Genomic DNA, 20,025 nt, shown 5'->3' on the forward strand with positions numbered 1-20,025 from the left:
GATAACGGCCCGAACAAATAGGGTCGCCTCATCAACAGCATGGAAATTAATCAGGTCTCCAGTGTTACAGAGCAGGACCTGCTGCTCCCACAAGGGCTCTTTCCCTCCAGCTTGTTGTTCCTGTTTTGACAGAGGGTAGCATATGCTGTGACAACACACGGCAGCTTTATTTACCAACCATAATGCAATTATATTTCATAAAAGTGTACAACAGTAGCTCATTAGCAGCTCCAGGCTTTGAGTGGGCGCGTGCCGGAGGCGCTCCCCAGGTAGGGGCCTGGTAAAGGGCCCCCCAGGGCCCCGCTGCAGCACACTGCACTGTGGCGTCTCGAAAGCCACAGAGTACACGCCTCACTTACGGCCTGCTCCGCACAAAGAACACTCAGGAGCATCATCACTCACCGCAAAAAACAAACACCACCACAGGAGGGGGCAGGGAGGAGGGGCAGTGTGCGCACCTGACAGGAGCACCATGAGGCCCCTGGTACCGGTAAATAATGACATCACCACTCCCCCCTCTGCCTACCTCTTCCTTTCATCTCCCTCTCCACACAAAGACACAAAATCACAGAATGCATTCCCCCTTGTACTCGTGGGTCTACTGTGCGGTTTGTTTCCCTGCTGCCTGCTGGACATTGTGACGGGTGGTGCAGGGCAGACAGCCGGAGACGTGAGGCAGACTTGAGGTCTGTTCTGTGGGTACAGACAGTGTGTAGTCCAGGGCGGCTGAGTGGGTGGGTGGGGTGGGTGCTTGGCTGGACTCCAGGTGTGGGACACCATGCTGCCTTGTTTACTCACACACAATGTCAGAGAAATGAGGCGTTGGAGCAGCCAGGGATAAGCAGCACAACTCTGAATGGTTGGGACAGCTGTTATCCTTCCTCCACACGCCATAAAGACACACCGGCTCCGCTTATTATCTCCCAACCTTCTACCTGACAACCCACAGCAGTAGTAGTGGGTGATCGAGCGAAACGAACTGGAACTAGATCTGTGGTTTGAACTCTAGAAATACATCTGAGTGAGGTTCCAGTGCCAGTTACAGTTGTGTGATGAGTCATGAAGTTCTGATATAGGTACAAACTGTATGTAAAACGCGTGACGTAAATCTAGATGTAATCTGTGAAGATGTACAACCTGTGAAAGCCTGTCATACACACACAAAACACCCTTTACCTCATCCCTGTATGTGATTATGGTTGTGGTATAATATGTGTTGATGTGCGTCTGTGGTTTATAACTAGTGGTCTTCCTCCAGGTTGTTGGTGTGTCTCTCCTGTTGTGGGGAGTTGGGCCCCTCTTGTCCTTGAGGCTTCATTACTGAATCCACCAGTCTCTCTCAGTCTCCACTCTCATCATTAAACACACCACAGGGCCTCCTGCCTGCCTCACACTTGACCAGGAAGACACACAACCAGACACGTGAAACACAGTTGACCAGGTGAAAATACACCTGATACAGTCACACACAAGTCAGGTCAATGACTAGATGATGTATGTGTTTGCCCCTGCTTTAGCCTTTAGGGCCACAATAAGGTAAGCCTGTCTGAGGTAAAGGAAAACGACGTGGCATATACTGGATGTAAACAACAGAGGGGCCATTGTTGGGTATCATGTTTCTGAATATCTACACTGTTGCATACAAGCAGGGTCGGTTGGCGGAGAGGAAACCATGGCAACGGGCTAGAGGACTACAGTGATATAATTAAGACCGGAAAGAAAGGGCTTTTGTCCGGGGCTGTTTAACTAATGTGACAAATCATCTCAGCTAGCTGGTTCACCTGATCCCTGCTGTCTGTGGAGTTTGCTGCTGAGTAAATAGCCAATCAGCTGGCTAAAAGGAGCTATATCTACAGCATCCACCACTGCGTTCCCACTGCCATAATTGTTTTTCTTTGTCCGACCGTGCTTTGTGCTGCCCCTTTTGTTCACTTGGTTTCAATATGAGCTTGTGTGTTGTATGGCATTTAAACAGGACAATAACATCTCTGTATGTCAAGCTTAACAGGGATAGGGCTTACTGTACACACAAGAGACTAGTACATGTTCCTCTGTCTCGCTGCCTCCACCATGGGGATCACATGTTAGCATACACTCCACAAACAACATATGGACATGCAGCAAGAAACAGACTCAAATAAACTATACAAAAGTATGTGGACACCCCTTCAAATTAGTGGATTCGGCTATTTCAGCCACACCCATTGCTGACAGGTGTATAAAAATTGAGCCCACTGCCATGCAATCTCCATAGACAAAAAAGTAGAATGGTCTTACTGAAATGCTTAGTGACTTTCAATGTGGCACCGTCATAGGATGCCACCTTTCCAACAAGTCAGTTCGTCAAATTCCTGCCCTGCTAGAGCTGCCCTGGTCAACTGTAAGTGCTGTTATTGTGAAGTGGAAATGTCTAGGTGCAACAACGGCTCAGACTCGAAGTGATAGGCCACACAAGTGCTGAAGCGCGTACCGTGTAAAAATCGCCTGTCCTCGGTTGCAACACTCACTACTGAGTTCCAAACTGCTACTGGAAGCAACGTCAGCACAAGAACTGTTTGTCGGGAGCTTCATGAAATAGGCATCCATGGCCGAGCAGCCGCACACTAGCCTAAGATAACCATGCGTAATGCCAAGCATCGGCTGGAGTGGTGTAAAGCTCACCACCATTGGACTCTGGAGCAGTGGAAAGGCGTTCGCTTCACCATCTGGCAGTCCGGCGGACGAATCTAGGTTTGGCGGATGCCGGGAGAATGCTACCTGCCCCAACGCATAGTGCAAACAGTAAAGTTTGGTGGAGGAGGAATAATGGTCTGGGGCTGTTTGTTATGGTTCGGGCTAGGCCCCTTAGTTCCAATGAAGGGAAATCTTAACGCTACAGCATACAGTGACATTCTAGACGATTCTGTGCTTTCAACTTTGTGGCAACAGTTTGGGGAAGGCCCTTTACTGTTTCAGCATGACAATGCCCCATGCACATAGCGAGGTCCATACAGAAATTATTTGTCGAGATCGGTGTGGAAGAACTTGACTGGCCTGCTCAGAGCCCTGACCTCAACCCCATCGTACACCTTTGGGATGAATTGGAACACCGACTGCGAGCCAGGCCTAATTGTCCAACATCAGTACCCGACCTCACAAATGCTCGTGGCTGAATGGAAGCCCCCGCAACAATGTTCCAACATCTCGTGGAAAGCTTTCCCAGTCGAGTGGAGGCTGTTATAGCAGCAAAGGTGGGACCAACCCCATATTAATGCCCATGATTTTGGAATGAGATGTTCGACAAGCAGGTGTCCACATACTTTTGGTCATGTAGTGTATATATACTGTATGTTATTAAAATCTAACAAAGTGAACACGTGCTTTCAGTTATTTAAGTAGGAAATGATTGTAACTCTAAACAACATTATGTGATATGAAATAATGAGGTTAATGTTCTCACCTCTTTCTCATCATCTGCTTCTTTCTGGATCTGTTGCATGCGAAGCTGTTCTGCCTGCTCTCTCTCCTGTGCTTCTCTCTGAAACAGAAATATATTTTTATTCATCCACCCATTCGACATCAAACCATTATGAACAGTGATCAAACAATCAACCGTGCGACTGTTTACAGGGTGGTTTCACAATAACCATTTACAACACATAGTAATCGCCACAATCATAACATGATTATAGAAGGGTATCCCCTTTAAAGTTGTGCTCTGTTTAATGTTTCACTTGAGGTTGATGCTAAAACGTATGCTAAAAACCCTCTAACATCTATCTGATGAGAATGGATCCATGCCATTGTGTTGTAGTTGATGACCAACCTTTTTACGGTCAGCCTCTAAAGACAGTTGGTAAGCCTCATCCTGCTCCCTCTTCACCATTTCCCTGGCTTCACGTTCATCCTGGATAGAGAAAGAGACCACGTTAGAAGAGAAGACAAATACCCTCAAGTTATGATGTAACCAATAACGCCAATAACAATAGAAGTAGTTAAAGTAAAAACAGTTGCTTTCTTCCTCTGCCACATGTTATATTGTGCTGTGCTGAATAGTTGTGATACCTGGCAGCTGAGCAGCAGGAAGTGGAGTAGAATGAGAGAACTGAATGTTTTGTGTGGTTTAGCCAGACAAGGCTTGAAAGAGTATAATGTGGGAGAAGGGAATCCATCCGGGCCTTGACTTCCTTAACAGACCTGAAGCCTCTTTTCTGTTTGTACAGAGGCAGACGACTGCCTTTCTACGTGCTGTGTGTAAGAGGCTTTCTAAAGCAGGGAGAAAGAACTGTTTCCATTGTGTCATCAATGGCATTTGTTTTGGAGCCTGGGAGACTACATTTTCATTTCTGAACCCTGGACTTTGTGCCAATGACGTGAAAAGGTGAAGCTATTGTGATATGTGGGGTTTGTGCGCAGGGCAGGGGGAGTGGTCAATTCTTGCATTGAAGCCTGAGAATGAAAAGGATACATTATCCTAAATCATATTGGTCGCTGAACAGACACTGTAGTAGCATGGTTGAGGACAAAAGAATAAAGGGTCACTTATCGTAAGTGCATTTGCCCTGCAGTCACGCAATAACAGTTACTATAAAGTATAATGTTCTGTATTGTGCTCATCCCCTTTGATGAAATATCGTGAAACAAACAAACGTTGCTTTTACTATCCATAACACACATTATGGACAGGTACCTTTCTTCAATCATTTACTGGGTATTGAAGTGATACCATACAATACAGTTTCCAACTACTTATGTAGCCTTTATCTGGTATTAAACGAGATCAAAGGAATAAACTAAAAAGTATGGAACAGATTCTAACAGCCAGGTATTTCCTGCTGATGATGCACAGTCCATAACTAACTAAACAGACAATCCAGGCGTGGCTGGAGCAGTCAAGTTTGTTCAAATCTATGTGAAAGTAACTTTTTGGTTCTGCTGCAGTCTGTCCACCTCCCAGGCATGTCAGTCAGTCAGTGAGGAATGCGAGTGTGATGTTGGTAGATGTCTGGGTCTGTCCTCAGACGAATGGGCCAGCAGAGCAGGACAGCCTCAGACAGTGAGTAGGTGTGAGCTCAGAGCAGTCTGGGGTAGCGGGGGCTGTGGCAATGTGGGAACATCAGGTCAGCATAGAGGGGCTGAGGTTTAGATTTATTTTGGGATCCCCATTAGCCGACACCAATGGCTACAGCTAGTCTTCCTGGGGTGAACCTGAATTATTCTGAGTGACCTGTACTGAAGGGTGACTCAGAGTACACCAACACCCCTAGCCTTAGGAGTCCTCTGCTTGAACTCTCAAGTCCAAATTATGACTGATTACTGACATGCGGTACATAAATCTGACCCAAGGCATTCGACTAATATAAGGGGGCCAAGGGGCCAAACAATTCTATTTAAATATCTATGAGACTGTACACGTAGTGAGGTGATTTAGCTAATATGATAACTCTTTCCAATGAATGAGAGGCGGTCGGTGAGCACAAGGAGTGACGAGTTCACTTCACTTCACAGCAAAGATGTATATCACTACAAGTTTCCAAGATGGCGAGGTAGTGCAGTTGTTTTTTTATCGTCTGTCTGTATATAGCCTGTAAATACTCTATTTTCGTACATTTTTCGTACATATTTCCCTATCAGACTTTTCATCCTTCTACAAGATATACTTTCCTGCAACCCGCCTCACTCAATGTGGAACGGATTCTATTATTGACTTACCTTTATCTAGAATCTAGAATCTCCAGTTGAAACTAGCTAGCTAGCGTAGCCAGCTAACTAGCTACTTGCTATTTGCTTTTAGCCACAGCTAAGGTGTTTTCATCCAGAACATTGGATTTTTTCCGCGGGATTAATTTTAATCACTGGACATTGATCACCGGATATTCGGCCAGTCTGCACAGCGCGTTATCGACCCAGAACATATCAGTTCTTCCGCGGAATCACTGATTCACTGGACCTTTAACTCCGGATTCATCGCCACCAGCTGGCTACAACAAAACGGACGCTGTGGTCTGGCTAATCAACCTGAGCTAGGCCCATCTCCCGGATATCTACCTCTCTATCAACTGGACGGGACCACATAGTATTGACGCGGAGCCCCGCCGATCCTACACGACTGGTCTGCCGACGAAATCGTCTGATGTGGTTACGACGTTAACCACGAAGATTCCATCCATCTGCTAGCCCTGGCCCGCTAGCACACGCTAGCCGTGGCCTCTTACTAGTGTTTCACCACCGGACCTTATGATAACTCAGCTATACAGCTGATATCTGCTGGACTGTTCCTTTTTACGGTACTACATCCTGTTTATGTTTAGCCTCAGCCCAAACATGGTTAGTTTATTGTTGTTTCGGTTATTTCTAATTGTACTATATCACTGTAGACCCCCCAGCCTAGCTAAACATGCCTTAGTTAGCTCCTTTGTCCCTCCACCAATACACAAAGAAACCGACTCAATTGATGCCTCTAGAGATACTATCTCTTTCAGTGTTACCCAACGCTTAGGTTTACCTCCACTTTACTCATGTCCTTCCATATCCTTGTCTGTACATAATGCCCTGAATCTTTTCTACAATGCCCGGAGAACTGCCCCCTTTATTCTCTGTACCCAACGCACTAGAAGACCAGTTCTTAAAGCCTTTAGCCGTATCCTTATTCTAATCCTCCTCTGTTCCTCTGGTGATGTAGAGGCTAACCCAGGCCCTGTAGCCCCCAGTATCACTCCTACACCCCAGGAGCTATCATTTGTTGACTTCTGTAATCGCAAAAGTCTTGGTTTCTTGCACATAAATATCAGAAGTCTACTTCCTAAGTTTGAGTTATTCACTGCGTTAGCACACTCTGCCAACCCTGATGTTCTAGCAGTGTCTGAATCCTGGCTCAGGAAGGCCACCAAAAATTCTGAAATTTCCATCCCCAACTACAACATTTTCCGTCTAGATAGAACTGCCAAGGGGGGTGGAGTTGCAATCTACTGTAGAGATAGCCTGCAGAGCTCTATCATACTATCCAGGTCTGTGCCCAAACAGTTTGAGCTTCTACTTCTAAAAATCCACCTTTCCAGAAATAAGTCCCTCACTGTTGCCGCTTGCTACAGACCCCCCTCAGCCCCCAGCTGTGCCCTGGACACCATATGTGAACTGATTGCCCCCCATTTATCCTCTGAGTTTGTACTGCTTGGTGACCTAAATTGGGATATGCTTAATACCCCAGCCATCCTACAATCCAAGCTAGATGCCCTCAACCTCACGCAAATTATCAACGAACCTACCAGGTACAACCCTAAATCCTTAAACATAGGTACCCTCATAGATATCATCCTGACTAACATACCCTCTAAATACACCTCAGCTGTCTTCAACCAGGATCTCAGCGATCACTGCCTTATTGCCTGCGTCCGTAACGGGTCCGCGGTCAAACAACCACCCCTCATCACTGTCAAACGCTCCCTAAAACACTTTAGCGAGGAGGCCTTCCTAATTGACCTGGCCCAGGTATCCTGGATGGATATAGATCTCATTCCGTCAGTAGAGGATGCCTGGTTGTTCCTTAAAAGTAATTTCCTCTCAATCTTAAATAAACATGCCCCTTTCAAAAAATACAGAACTAAGAACCGATATAGCCCCTGGTTCTCCTCAGACTTGACTGCCCTTGACCAGCACAAAAACATCCTGTGGCGTACAGCATTAGCATCAAATAGCCCCCGCGATATGCAACTTTTCAGGGAAGTTAGGAACCAATATACACAAGCAGTCAGGAAAGCAAAGGCTAACTTTTTCAAACAGAAATTTGCATCCTGTAGCACTAACTCCAAAAAGTTTTGGGACACTGTAAAGTCCATGGAGAATAAGAGCACTTCCTCCCAGCTGCCCACTGCACTGAGGCTAGGAAACACTATCACCACCGATAAATCTACAATAATCGAGAATTTCAACAAGCATTTTGCTACAGCTGGCCATGCTTTCCATCTGGCTACCACTAACCCGGCCACCAACTCTGCACCCTCTGCTGCAACTTGCCCATGCCCCCCCCGCTTCTCCTTCACACAAATTCAGACAGCTGATGTTTTGAAAGCGCTGCAAAATCTGGACCCCTACAAATCAGCTGGGCTAGACAATCTGGACCCTTTCTTCCTAAAACTAGCCGCCGAAATTGTCGCAACCGCTATTACTAGTCTGTTCAACCTCTCTTTCATAACGTCTGAGATCCCCAGAGATTGGAAAGCTGCCGCGGTCATCCCCCTCTTCAAAGGGGGTGACACTCTAGATCCAAACTGCTACAGACCTATATCCATCCTGCCCTGCCTTTCGAAAGTATTCGAAAGCCAAGTTAATAAACAGATCATCGACCATTTCGAATACCACCGTACCTTCTCCGCTATGCAATCTGGTTTCCGAGCTGGTCACGGGTGCACTTCAGCCACGCTCAAGGTCCTAAACGATATTATAACCGCGATTGATAATAGACAGTACTGTGCAGCCGTCTTCATCGACCTGGCCAAGGCTTTCGACTCTGTCAACCACCGCATTCTTATTGGCAGACTAAATAGCCTTGGTTTCTCAAATGACTGCCTCGCCTGGTTCACCAACTACTTCTCAGATAGAGTTCAGTGTGTCAAATCGGAGGGCCTGTTGTCTGGACCTATGGCAGTCTCTATGGGGGTGCCACAGGGTTCAATTCTTGGGCCGACACTTTTCTCCGTGTATATCAATGATGTCGCTCTTGCTGCTGGTGACTCTCAGATCCACCTCTACGCAGACGACACCATTTTGTATACATCTGGCCCTTCATTGGACACTGTGTTAACAAACCTCCAAACGAGCTTCAATGCCATACAACAATCCTTCAGTAGCCTTCAACTGCTCTTAAACACTAGTAAAACTAAATGCATGCTTTTCAATCGAACGCTGCTAGCACCCGCCCACCCGACTAGAATCACCACTCTCGACGGGTCTGACCTAGAGTATGTGGACAACTACAAATACCTAGGTGTCTGGTTAGACTGTAAACTCAACTTCCAGACTCACATAAAGAATCTCCAATCCAAAGTTAAATCTAGGATCGGCTTCCTATTTCGCAACAAAGCCTCCTTCACTCATGCTGCCAAACATGCCCTCGTAAAACTGACTATCCTACCGATCCTTGACTTCGGCGATGTCATTTATAAAATAGCCTCCAACACTCTACTCAGCAAATTGGATGTAGTCTATCACAGTGCCATCCGTTTTGTCTCCAAAGCCCCATACACTACCCACCACTGTGACCTGTACGCTCTTGTTGGCTGGTCCTCACTACATGTTCGTCGTCAAACCCACTGGCTCCAGGCCATCTATAAATCACTGCTAGGCAAATCCCCGCCTTATCTTAGCTCATTGGTCACCATAGCAGCACCCACCCGTAGTCTGCGCTCCAGCAGGTATATCTCACTGGTCATTCCCAAAGCCAACACCTCCTTTGGCCGCCATTCCTTCCAGTTCTCTGCTGCCAATGACTGGAACGAATTGCAAAAATCTCTGAAGCTGGAGACTCTTATCTCCCTCAACAACTTTAAGCATCAGTTGTCAGAGCACCTTACCGATCACTGCACCTGTACACAGCCCATCTGAAATTAGCCCACCCAACTACCTCATCCCTATATTGTTATTTAATTTGCTCTTTTGCACCCCATTATCTCTATTTGCACATAATCTCTTGCACATCTAGCATTCCAGTGTTAATACTATTGTAATTATTCTGCACTATAGCCTATTTATTGCCTTACCTCCATAACTTGCTACATTTGCACACACTGTATATATATTTTCTGTTGTATCTCTGACTTTATGTTTTTTTTTACCCCATATGTAACTCTGTGTTGTTTTTTTTGTTGCACTACTTTGCTTTGTCTTGGCCAGGTCACAGTTGTAAATGAGAACCTGTTCTCAACTGGTTTACCTGGTTAAATAAAGGTGAAATAAATAAAAAAAAAAAAAAAAAAAATAAAAAAAAAATATGGTCTGGCATTTACAGGATGTGGTTGCAGATTCCTGTGGTTATGAATCACTGGTACATTACCCACTCATGATCATTTGTTCTCCTGATTTGTGACATTATCACTTCACATTTCCATCAATCCCGACAGGCCTGTGTAATTAACACAACCAGTGACCTTTATGGAGCCAGATCGCTTGTCAAGGTGCCAGAAAATAATATACTTCTTGTCATGAACAGAAACATTTGAAATATGTCAAATTGAAAAGTCATTAAGAATCAAATTGCATGGTATGTTAACTGAGTAACAGTATTTCTGTTGACAGCAAAAGCTGTCATATTTGCTTTGCATCTATGAAAACAATAGCAAGGCAACCAACAGAGCTTCTCCCCATGAAAACCTGTCACTCAACTTCTCTAAATGCTCTGAGCTTGGTGCTGTAGCATCCAGCCTGGTCACACAAGACCAACAGCTTGGTGACATGTAACCATAGTGTACACAGTTCTTGTTGCTTATTGGTCTTAATGATTTTTTCTGAAAGGGTAGGCATCCAATGAGAACCTAATGGGAATCCCAGTTACAGACTGAGAAGTGTCAACACTCATCGGCTCACCTACAGTTACCCCTCCGGCTGTGAGCAAAATAACACTAAATGTCTCACAATTCCCATGACGACATGCTGTAACTAAACTAATCAACCACTGAAAGGTCACTAAACTAGTATTGTTACGATAACACAGTTGGAGCCTAACTAACACATTCCTCATATCACGCGACTTTGAGAAAGACAGGCAACCACCAAGGCCTAGTGCTGAGGAACATGAGACAATCTCAGGTTTTAATCTACTAAAACACGCTGCTGCAGATGCCTTTCATCTCAGAGACAGTAACCACTTTGTGACTATTACTTTCTTTAAATGTCTATCCCATCAACAAGAGTGAAAGGTCTAAAGATAAGTCGGTGAGAGAGAATGTGTCCTGGTAGTCAGTCATCTCCCACTGACAAGTTGACGCTAAGTATTGAGCACATTGGTCTGAGCCTGATGACACGTCGTCTTCCCACTTAATCTCTTCCAGACTGCTGATTAATGAGAGGTTTAAACAGTACAAAGAAACATGGCATGGAGTCATCTGTATTCACTAACAACAAGAACTGTATGCCTGAGACAACATGGTCTAGTGTAGTCAGCTGAGGGGGACTACCTGTTTAAAGGGTCAGACAAAACTAGAATGCCGTTCTTTGTTTATTTGATGTTGAGTAAATACCTGCTAAAGAGGGACAATGGTTAAATCCATCCATTTCGACACATAAAAGACAGCGTTCATGAGGTCAGGTAAATGTCTGACACAGAGGGACCCCTGCCATACTGTCCCCAGATTCCTGTCCTCACATGAACGAATACCTACTCTGTTTCACTGCTTTCTTCTCAGAGTGGAGCTTGGAATCTGTCGAGTTTCTATTGGATTAAAGTGGCAATAGACAGAGAAGAGTGAAAAAGAGAACAGTGTGTATCCTGCTCCCATTGTGAAGACCTTAGGTACAGTAAACTAAAACAAAATGGGAGGGAAATTAATTGTGATTCGCCCCCCTGCCCCAGACAAAGGGCCTCTCAGATGTATGTTCCTAGCCTTGGCCCTAAGTGGAGCTGGTGGTAGTCACAATGCATTCCGATTTGTCTCCGCATGTCCCCATTTAGCTCCCAGACAAACTATGGCATAATTCTATGAGAACGGCTGAAATGGCACAATAATTGGCTCCCTCTTGGCCTCCTGTGATTAAACAAATCACGGTATATTTCAGTGGCCATGGCCTAATCATGGCTTACATTTCAAACATCTACTCCCCCTTAAAGACTCTGTTCCTCTGTGTGCTTTCAGAGTTCCTCTCATCTGTACCTCATCCTTGATGTCCTCTTGTTGCTGAGCTGTGAAGATTTCCATCGCACCCATTAGCCTCATCATCAACTCATCCACTGTCGTGTTGCCTTCAAAGAATAATATAAAACAAGACATAAGAAATGAGAAAATACTTTTTGGGATTTTTTGCCCCCATTGAAACAAATAATTTACTATTTTATCATTATAGAAGGGTGACAAAGTAAATGGCTAAATTATAGCTATAGTTAACTATAGCTTTATAAACCCCTCCTTTTAACCAGAACATTACAAATATTCAACCCATCGATATTGTTGAGTCTTTACCTTGAATAACATTTAAAACTTCATTTGATGTCCTCTTTCCCATGACAATAAGGAGCAGGGGGAACTGATCAGTCTTGTACGTCCGAATCGTCTGTGCCACCACACTGCCAAAATGCCTCGTGCAAATGGTGAGTAGTCTGGGAAAGGAAAAGACAGGACGGACATTTTTCACATGAACAGCACTTGAGAGGTACACAGCTCATAGCATTAAGGACTTTAAAACCAATTCTGCCTTTTCTTCCAGGAAACGTCCCTGTCTAAATAGGCCTGGTAGACAAATTAGTATTCCCCACCGCATGTGATGAATTGATAGGGCAGAGAGGATTTCTTATTCCATTACAAAGACAGAACTTTAAATTAACATTTCACTAGAAGGAAAAGGGTAGCAGGCAGGCCCTCAGAGCTCACTGTAAATGTCATAATATTAATGAATTGCTATAGACAATGCAAATATAGATTAGCTTTTTTGCTCGCCTTTTAATAAGATCCACTTTAATAACTGGCTGGTAAAATAGAGGAGTAATGAAATGGGTGGAGGATGAGGTCAGAGGGGAGAGGGATGGAGTGATTGGTCTGGGCGGGGCAGCTACTCATTAATCATGAATTCAAAGTTGAGAGTGCTAGTTGCATTACTTTTCAAACTATGAGATGGAACAGCGTCAACTCAATGCTTAACCATGGGAAGCATGAGCACCAATCTCCATCAGCATTCCAGGAGAAACAAGGTAATATCAACCACAATCCTTAAACCCAACATTACACTTACCCAAAATCAACACCAAATAGCTCATGTAGTTGATCACGGATTCTGACAATGTGGCTGACCAGTCTTTTGTCCATTCTGCTGTGGTTAAGGAGGGGTTCTCCCCATGACACAGTGAGGTTAAGATGATGTCCAAGCCCTGTCCCTTAGGAGTCAACCCAACACATTGAAACACTGTTTCAAGGAACCAACTATGTAAATCAGCCAAGCCAACACAATACAGCTTTCTCTTACACCTACCATACATAGCCTTCTGCTTAATCTTTTTACTAACTCAGGAGTAACCCTAAAGAGCAGAAATGTTTCTACATATGACGCGCAGGTCGGCATTTATTGGGATGACTCGTACTGGAGGCAGCTCCGCAGTGGTCACTAGCTGGCACAGCTACAAAGTCATACAATCTGGTTTTGAACCTAACCCTAACCACATTGCTACAGTAACCCTAATGCCTAACACTAACCTTAAATTAAGACCAAATACAGTGGGGAAAAAAAGTATTTAGTCAGCCACCAATTGTGCAAGTTCTCCCACTGAAAAAGATGAGAGAGGCCTGTAATTTTCATCATAGGTACACGTCAACTATGACAGACAAAATGAGAAAAAAAAATCCAGAAAATCACATTGTAGGATTTTTTATGAATTTATTTGCAAATTATGGTGGAAAATAAGTATTTGGTCAATAACAAAAGTTTCTCAATACTTTGTTATATACCCTTTGTTGGCAATGACACAGGTCAAACGTTTTCTGTAAGTCTTCACAAGGTTTTCACACACTGTTGCTGGTATTTTGAGCCCATTCCTCCATGCAGATCTCCTCTAGAGCAGTGATGTTTTGGGGCTGTCGCTGGGCAACACAGACTTTCAACTCCCTCCAAAGATTTTCTATGGGGTTGAGATCTGGAGACTGGCTAGGCCACTCCAGGACCTTGAAATGCTTCCTACGAAGCCACTCCTTCGTTGCCCGGGCAGTGTGTTTGGGATCATTGTCATGCTGAAAGACCCAGCCACGTTTCATCTTCAATGCCCTTGCTGATGGAAGGAGGTTTTCACTCAAAATCTCACGATACATGGCCCCATTCATTCTTTCCTTTACACGGATCAGTCGTCCTGGTCCCTTTGCAGAAAAACTGCCCCAAAGCATGATGTTTCCACCCCCATGCTTCACAGTAGGTATGGTGTTCTTTGGATGCAACTCAGCATTCTTTGTCCTCCAAACACGACGAGTTGAGTTTTTACCTAAAAGTTATATTTTGGTTTCATCTGACCATATGACATTCTCCCAATCCTCTTCTGGATCATCCAAATGCACTCTAGCAAACATCAGACGGGCCTGGACATGTACTGGCTTAAGCAGGGGGACACGTCTTGCACTGCAGGATTTGAGTCCCTGGCGGCGTAGTGTGTTACTAATGGTAGGCTTTGTTACTTTGGTCCCAGCTCTCTGCAGGTCATTCACTAGGTCCCCCCGTGTGGTTCTGGGATTTTTGCTCACCGTTCTTGTGATCATTTTGACCCCACGGGGTGAGATCTTGCGTGGAGCCCCAGATCGAGGGAGATTATCAGTGGTCTTGTATGTCTTCCATTTCCTAATAATTGCTCCAAAGTTGATTTCTTCAAACCAAGCTGCTTACCTATTGCAGATTCAGTCTTCCCAGCCTGGTGCAGGTCTACAATTTTGTTTCTGGTGTCCTTTGACAGCTCTTTGGTCTTGGCCATAGTGGAGTTTGGAGTGTGACTGTTTGAGGGTGTGGACAGGTGTCTTCTATACTGATAACAAGTTCAAACAGGTGCCATTAATACAGGTAACGAGTGGAGGACAGAGGAGCCTCTTAAATAAGAAGTTACAGGTCTGTGAGAGCCAGAAATCTTGCTTGTTTGTAGGTGACCAAATACTTATTTTCCACCATAATTTGCAAATAAATTCATTAAAAATCCTACAATGTGATTTTCAGGATTTCTTTCTCTCAATTTGTCTGTCATAGTTGACGTGTACCTATGATGAAAATTACAGGCCTTTCTCATCTTTTTAAGTGGGAGAACTTGCACAATTGGTGGCTGACTAAATACTTTTTTTCCCCACTGTATCTCATTTTTGTTTGCACAAATTTTTACGATACAGACAATTTTGACTTTGCAGCTGGCCCATCTAGCGGAAATCACTCAGTTCTGCCTCCAGGGCAAGATTCATGACAATAAACATCAACCTGTATATGGTGCACAATAACAAGTACTGACACAGCATCACAAATGAAGGGTGAAAATCGTGTCGCTGAAGCGCAGGAAGTAAAAATTTAACCAAGGAATAAGGTGGGCGGTTCATTGCAGTCTCTTTCAGCCATAACATATCTTAAAGAATGTATAGCTTTGCTTCTCACAACATCCTTAAGGGAGTTATTTTTTTCTAACTACTGGAAACACCTGGTGCTTGAATATCAGGCCATGGTTGGTTTGGTAATGAGAGTGACAGCTTCTAATTCAGCTCACTCTCTTCCTCTCCACACGGCAAAGTGTTAATGTTTCCCTGGACTGTCAGGTTCACTTCTTTACATCAAAGTCATGCATGAGATGTTGAGAGACTGCTGCAACCTTACATACACTCCAGTGAGCATACAACAAACTCTCAGGTGTGCTTTAGTCAATCACGTGGAATAGGAACCGGATGCTACTCACAGAAAACACAGATCGTTTCTGTGCAGACATGTTTTGAATACACAGTGCTTCTGAACAAGTCAGATGAGTGCATGACACCCTTTCACTGGTAATGTGTTCAATTATGAGGAGTTCAATACCATTCTTGATCGGTACAGCACCGTATGATAAATTAAAATAGATGAGACGTGGTATGAAAGTGGGTAGTCAAACGCAAAAGCATGGAATCAAAAGCTAACAACTATCTGAAAGATGTAGAGTATATTTATTCATAGATAAGTTAAATATTTGCTGTGCATGAGGTTCAGTGTCTGTAGTATTTCAGATCCATTTTCCCATGGGCAACAATTACATTTTGACGTATTCAACAGGTATGGTTTTATGCATAATTATTCACTTAACTAAAGATGAACCGCTATGAGGCCCTATGAGTTAGAATACCTTCTTCAAAGCCCCTGTGACTCGTAGAATACCTTCTTAATAGCCACTGTGACTCGTAGAATACCTTCTTAATAGCCACTGTGACTCGTAGAATACCTTCTTAATAGCCACTGTGACCCATGCCAATCACCAGTCACTCAGGATCAACCTAAGAGCGTGAGAATGTGGGAAAAACGTGTGTGTGTACGTACGTGCGTTCGAGCAAGTAGCAGTGCACATTATGAAAAGCTCCAGATGTTGCCTGCCTTTAATCTGCAATAAAAAGGCTCAGCTGGGGGAAAAAGCAAGAACCAAAAGGGAGAAAGGGTGCGGAATGAGGGAAGGTCAGTGTCTGAGCCTCTCCCCCCAGTCTTTCTTAAACGCCTCCTACCAGGGGGTGGGCTTAGCCCTGAAGTCTAGTGGAAGGAAAAGCTGGGGCCTGCCCCGGAGCAAGAGGCTGCTGCTGGGCTCCAATCAAACCTCCATCTGGTTACTGGCCCTCTCTCCTCCTCCATGCTCCCCACAGCAGACAAATCACACCTGGGCCACTGCCCCATTCTTGCCCTTGGCTAGGGGAGGAGAGCATGGCCAGGGAGGGGAAAGCCTGGCTTTGGGGTCAGGAGTTGAAGGCTTGAGAGCGTAGTTGGGTATTGCTAGTGCAGGGAGTCACATACTGGGACAGGCAGAATATTGGTGGAAATAATGGAATTAGCTGTGAATTGGAAACTAACTGTTGTGAATTGTTATGGCGGAAAGATGAAGTTGGGTTGATAAGGATGCCATGAGCTCCCTCAGCCTTGGGGAAATAGAGATGTTCTCCCAGGCAAGGCAGACTTCATTTCTAACTGACCCTCCATTGAGGCAGATTAGTGAAGATTGCCCAATTGGGGCCTCATACTGCAAACACAACTGCTTTTGTTAGCACACATCCCCCTCCCCTCCCCGATGAAGAGGGGCTTGAGTTAAAGAGAAAGTGTGGTGCGGAGCAGGGGACGGGGGCTGAATCTCAGCTATTAAGATGTCATCCACTTGTCAGACAATCTCTGATATTCATTCTGTTTTCAGGGCTACAGTGGTAGATTCCTGAGACGTGATGAGGGCATAGAGTACTCATACATACCTGGCTTTGTTAGCTTCTTTAGTGACGTCCCATGCCCATGTGATGAAGTTCTGGCTCAGATAGGCCACTATGGAGTCTGCACACATCATCTGGGAGCAGAAGACGTTGCTGAGCACACTCTCGTCATTGTGGAGGTAGATGGCCAGCAGTTTTCTCTGTGGAAATGGACAGCAGAGAGGTTTTTTCATTAGCAGAGGTGTGAGGATTGGGAAGCTAATGACTTAATGACCAGCCAGACCCTGAAAAACAGGGTGAGAAAAGTGTCCTTGCTCAGAGTCTGGTCCTTGCTCAGAATTTAATCATTGAAGGGAGAGGTTTTATACAGCTTTCACGCGTCGCTCGACAGGAGACCGCAAGTAAAGCGATTGCTTTCACCGACAGCAAGGCCAAACCAGTGAATAGCAAACACACAAAATCAATTGAACAGGGAGTAAATAAAACTTCCTTTGAGGCGGCCAATGAGAAAACAAAACAGACAAATCACTTAATTTATTTTACACCAAATGCCATTGGCCTTCTCCTGCCTGCTCAGGTTAGCAGCAGGGGCGGGCAATATTGATGAAGCTCTAAAATCCAAGGATATTGACATCATCATATGAGTGACAGATTCTCAGGACTCACTGACAACTAATAAAAAACAAACACACCCACAAACATAAAAGGTTCTCTTGGACGGTGTAGGAACTAAAGCCCTCTAAATTACATAACATTCTCGCAAATTTCTTTCTGACCCCCTATGTTCATTACAACACTCAAGGGTGTGATTTCTCAGGAGCTGTAGCTACATACCAAAAGCAAAATAAGTACGGGCAGAAAAGTGAGGGAACATTAAAAGAAAGTTGTGCTATATTGTGGCCTGTGTAGAAAAGGAGTGGGAGAACACTGCTGTGTTTGCTCAGCGATTAGAGGTTTAGAATAAGCTCCTCAGTTCCTAGCGGGAAGGAGCTTGGGGCTCATTCAGTGGCCCAATTGAACGCCCTGAAAAGATTAAACACTCATGCTGAGAAGACAAGCAAATGCAGTCTTGAGAGGAGAGGGTTTTTTTCTCAAAAAAGATTAAATGAGACACAAGAACACACCCTCGCGCTCATTATCTTATACATACATGCACGTATTCGCACAAATACGCACACACACTCGTTCTTCTGCAACTTGTGTTAAGTCTCCAAAGGACATTTTCATAAACAGTAGGTTCAAAAACATACATTTTGTAAAGAGAGGAAACAAGCCCTCTCCTATAATAATAACCAATCACCAACTCCCTCATTTTACTTAAACGGTCTTTCCTTCTCTTTCACGTTTCATCTTTTGTAATGCTTTTCTAAGCAGGGACAAATCACCTGTAAAACCAAATTACTAGGTTCAACCTGGGCTAGAAAGTGACCCAAAAGGCCCTCTTTCTGGTGTGAATCCTCCCACCTGTTCACCATACAGAGGGGAGGAGGAGAGAGTAAAGAAACTAGAGAAAACTGATCCGTTCTGTGAGCCAGACTGTAGTGATTTTCACACAGCACCTTGTCAGTGTTCACTTCTCAGTCACTCAGTCTGTCCCTCTCCTAGTGTAGACTAGAGCCATGTGAACCAGGTAGCCGTTGGCCAGGAGCTGGGGAAGCAGAATGGGCTCAGCTCACATCCGAATGGTCTTTGTGTCCAGCCTGGACCATATGATTATCTGCAACATGAGCAGGAATTCTCCTACACAGGTGCGCCACTGGGGGATGAATAGTGACAACTGACAGATGCAGTAGACCAGTCAGAATAAAACGACTCGCAAAGATTCTAAAATGTAGAACCCAACTCATCTTTAACCACACCACCCAGACATGGATTGTTATGATAATGCAACACGACACCAGTGAAAAAAACAGGCATTTGTTTTGTTCTACAAAAGAGTTTCTATAGTACGGGTTATTAGAGGACAATGTGAAAATACACCTGCTTGATAACTGTGGCCCCTGATAAACACACTACCATATGTCATTTGTACCAGCCATCCATTTTCATTAGTCTCATTCAGTTTATGTATTTGTGTTGTGGGAGAACGTTTTTAATTATAGCCAGTGTTGGGGAGCAGAGAAGCCGGGTGAAAGTGATCATCCACAGCAGCCCGAAGAAAAGCAAACACTTTAAAATGAAGACCTCAAATTACTGCTCCCTTGCCCCACACACTGAGAACACACATTCGGATCAATGCTTTAACAGATGGTAGGCACATGATTGAACCGACTGAAAACACATTTTATATTAATAGTAACCAGTTCTGATGTAGTTTATTTTAGGTGCCATAACTAGTCAAAAAATGTAGTGAATACAAAACAATAGCATACAATTGTCAAATTGAATTTAAAGCTGCAATATGTAACTTTTTGGGCGACCCGACCAAATTCACATAGAAATGTGAGTTATAGATATGTCATTCTCATTGAAAGTGAGTCTAAGAAGTGGTAGATTACTTTCGGTTTTGTACACCAGCTTCAAACAGCTGAAAATACAATATTTTTGGTTATTAAAAAGATATTTGACAGCGGTTTAGATGGTACAATGATTCTCTACACTATACATTGTTTTGTCACATAAACTGAAATTAGACAAACTATTAGAATTTTAGCAACCAGGAAATGACAGAGTGATTTATACATATTGCACCTTTAAATAATAAACCTCAGTCTTTATACACATGAAACTATAATAAATAGTCAAAATATTCAGCTGGGCTTCAGTTCACCTGACTGGAACTGTTCTAGTAGAAACAAATACAAATATGAAGACATCAAAATTAGATCACTTTCACCAGAGCAGGGAGGGATGGATGAAAATGTGTTTATCCATTTCCCTACCCGTGGTATCGATTTCTCCTCTCTCCCTCTCATTGCTCTTTTGCTAAACTACGGGGGATTTAAGCGGATACTCGAGTGTGATAAAAACC

The 20,025-nt window shown here is 44.2% G+C and overlaps 1 protein-coding gene across 1 annotated transcript in view; it reads right to left on the minus strand.

The window, feature by feature from the left end:
• Window positions 1-20,025, minus strand: part of LOC311131044 (FAS-associated factor 1-like) — a gene marked incomplete at its 5' end in the record, with an annotated part of 76,863 nt that overhangs the window by 13,202 nt on the left and 43,636 nt on the right. Inside the window, 5 exons of the mRNA XM_084163866.1 lie at window positions 3,440-3,517; window positions 3,806-3,886; window positions 11,841-11,929; window positions 12,147-12,283; window positions 17,100-17,254. Of these exons, the coding sequence (XP_084019992.1) occupies window positions 3,440-3,517; window positions 3,806-3,886; window positions 11,841-11,929; window positions 12,147-12,283; window positions 17,100-17,254 (540 nt within the window). The remainder of the gene's footprint in view (window positions 1-3,439; window positions 3,518-3,805; window positions 3,887-11,840; window positions 11,930-12,146; window positions 12,284-17,099; window positions 17,255-20,025) is intronic.

Source organism: Coregonus lavaretus (assembly GCF_964263955.1).
Source record: "Coregonus lavaretus genome assembly, chromosome: 6".
Lineage (NCBI taxonomy): Eukaryota > Metazoa > Chordata > Actinopteri > Salmoniformes > Salmonidae > Coregonus > Coregonus lavaretus.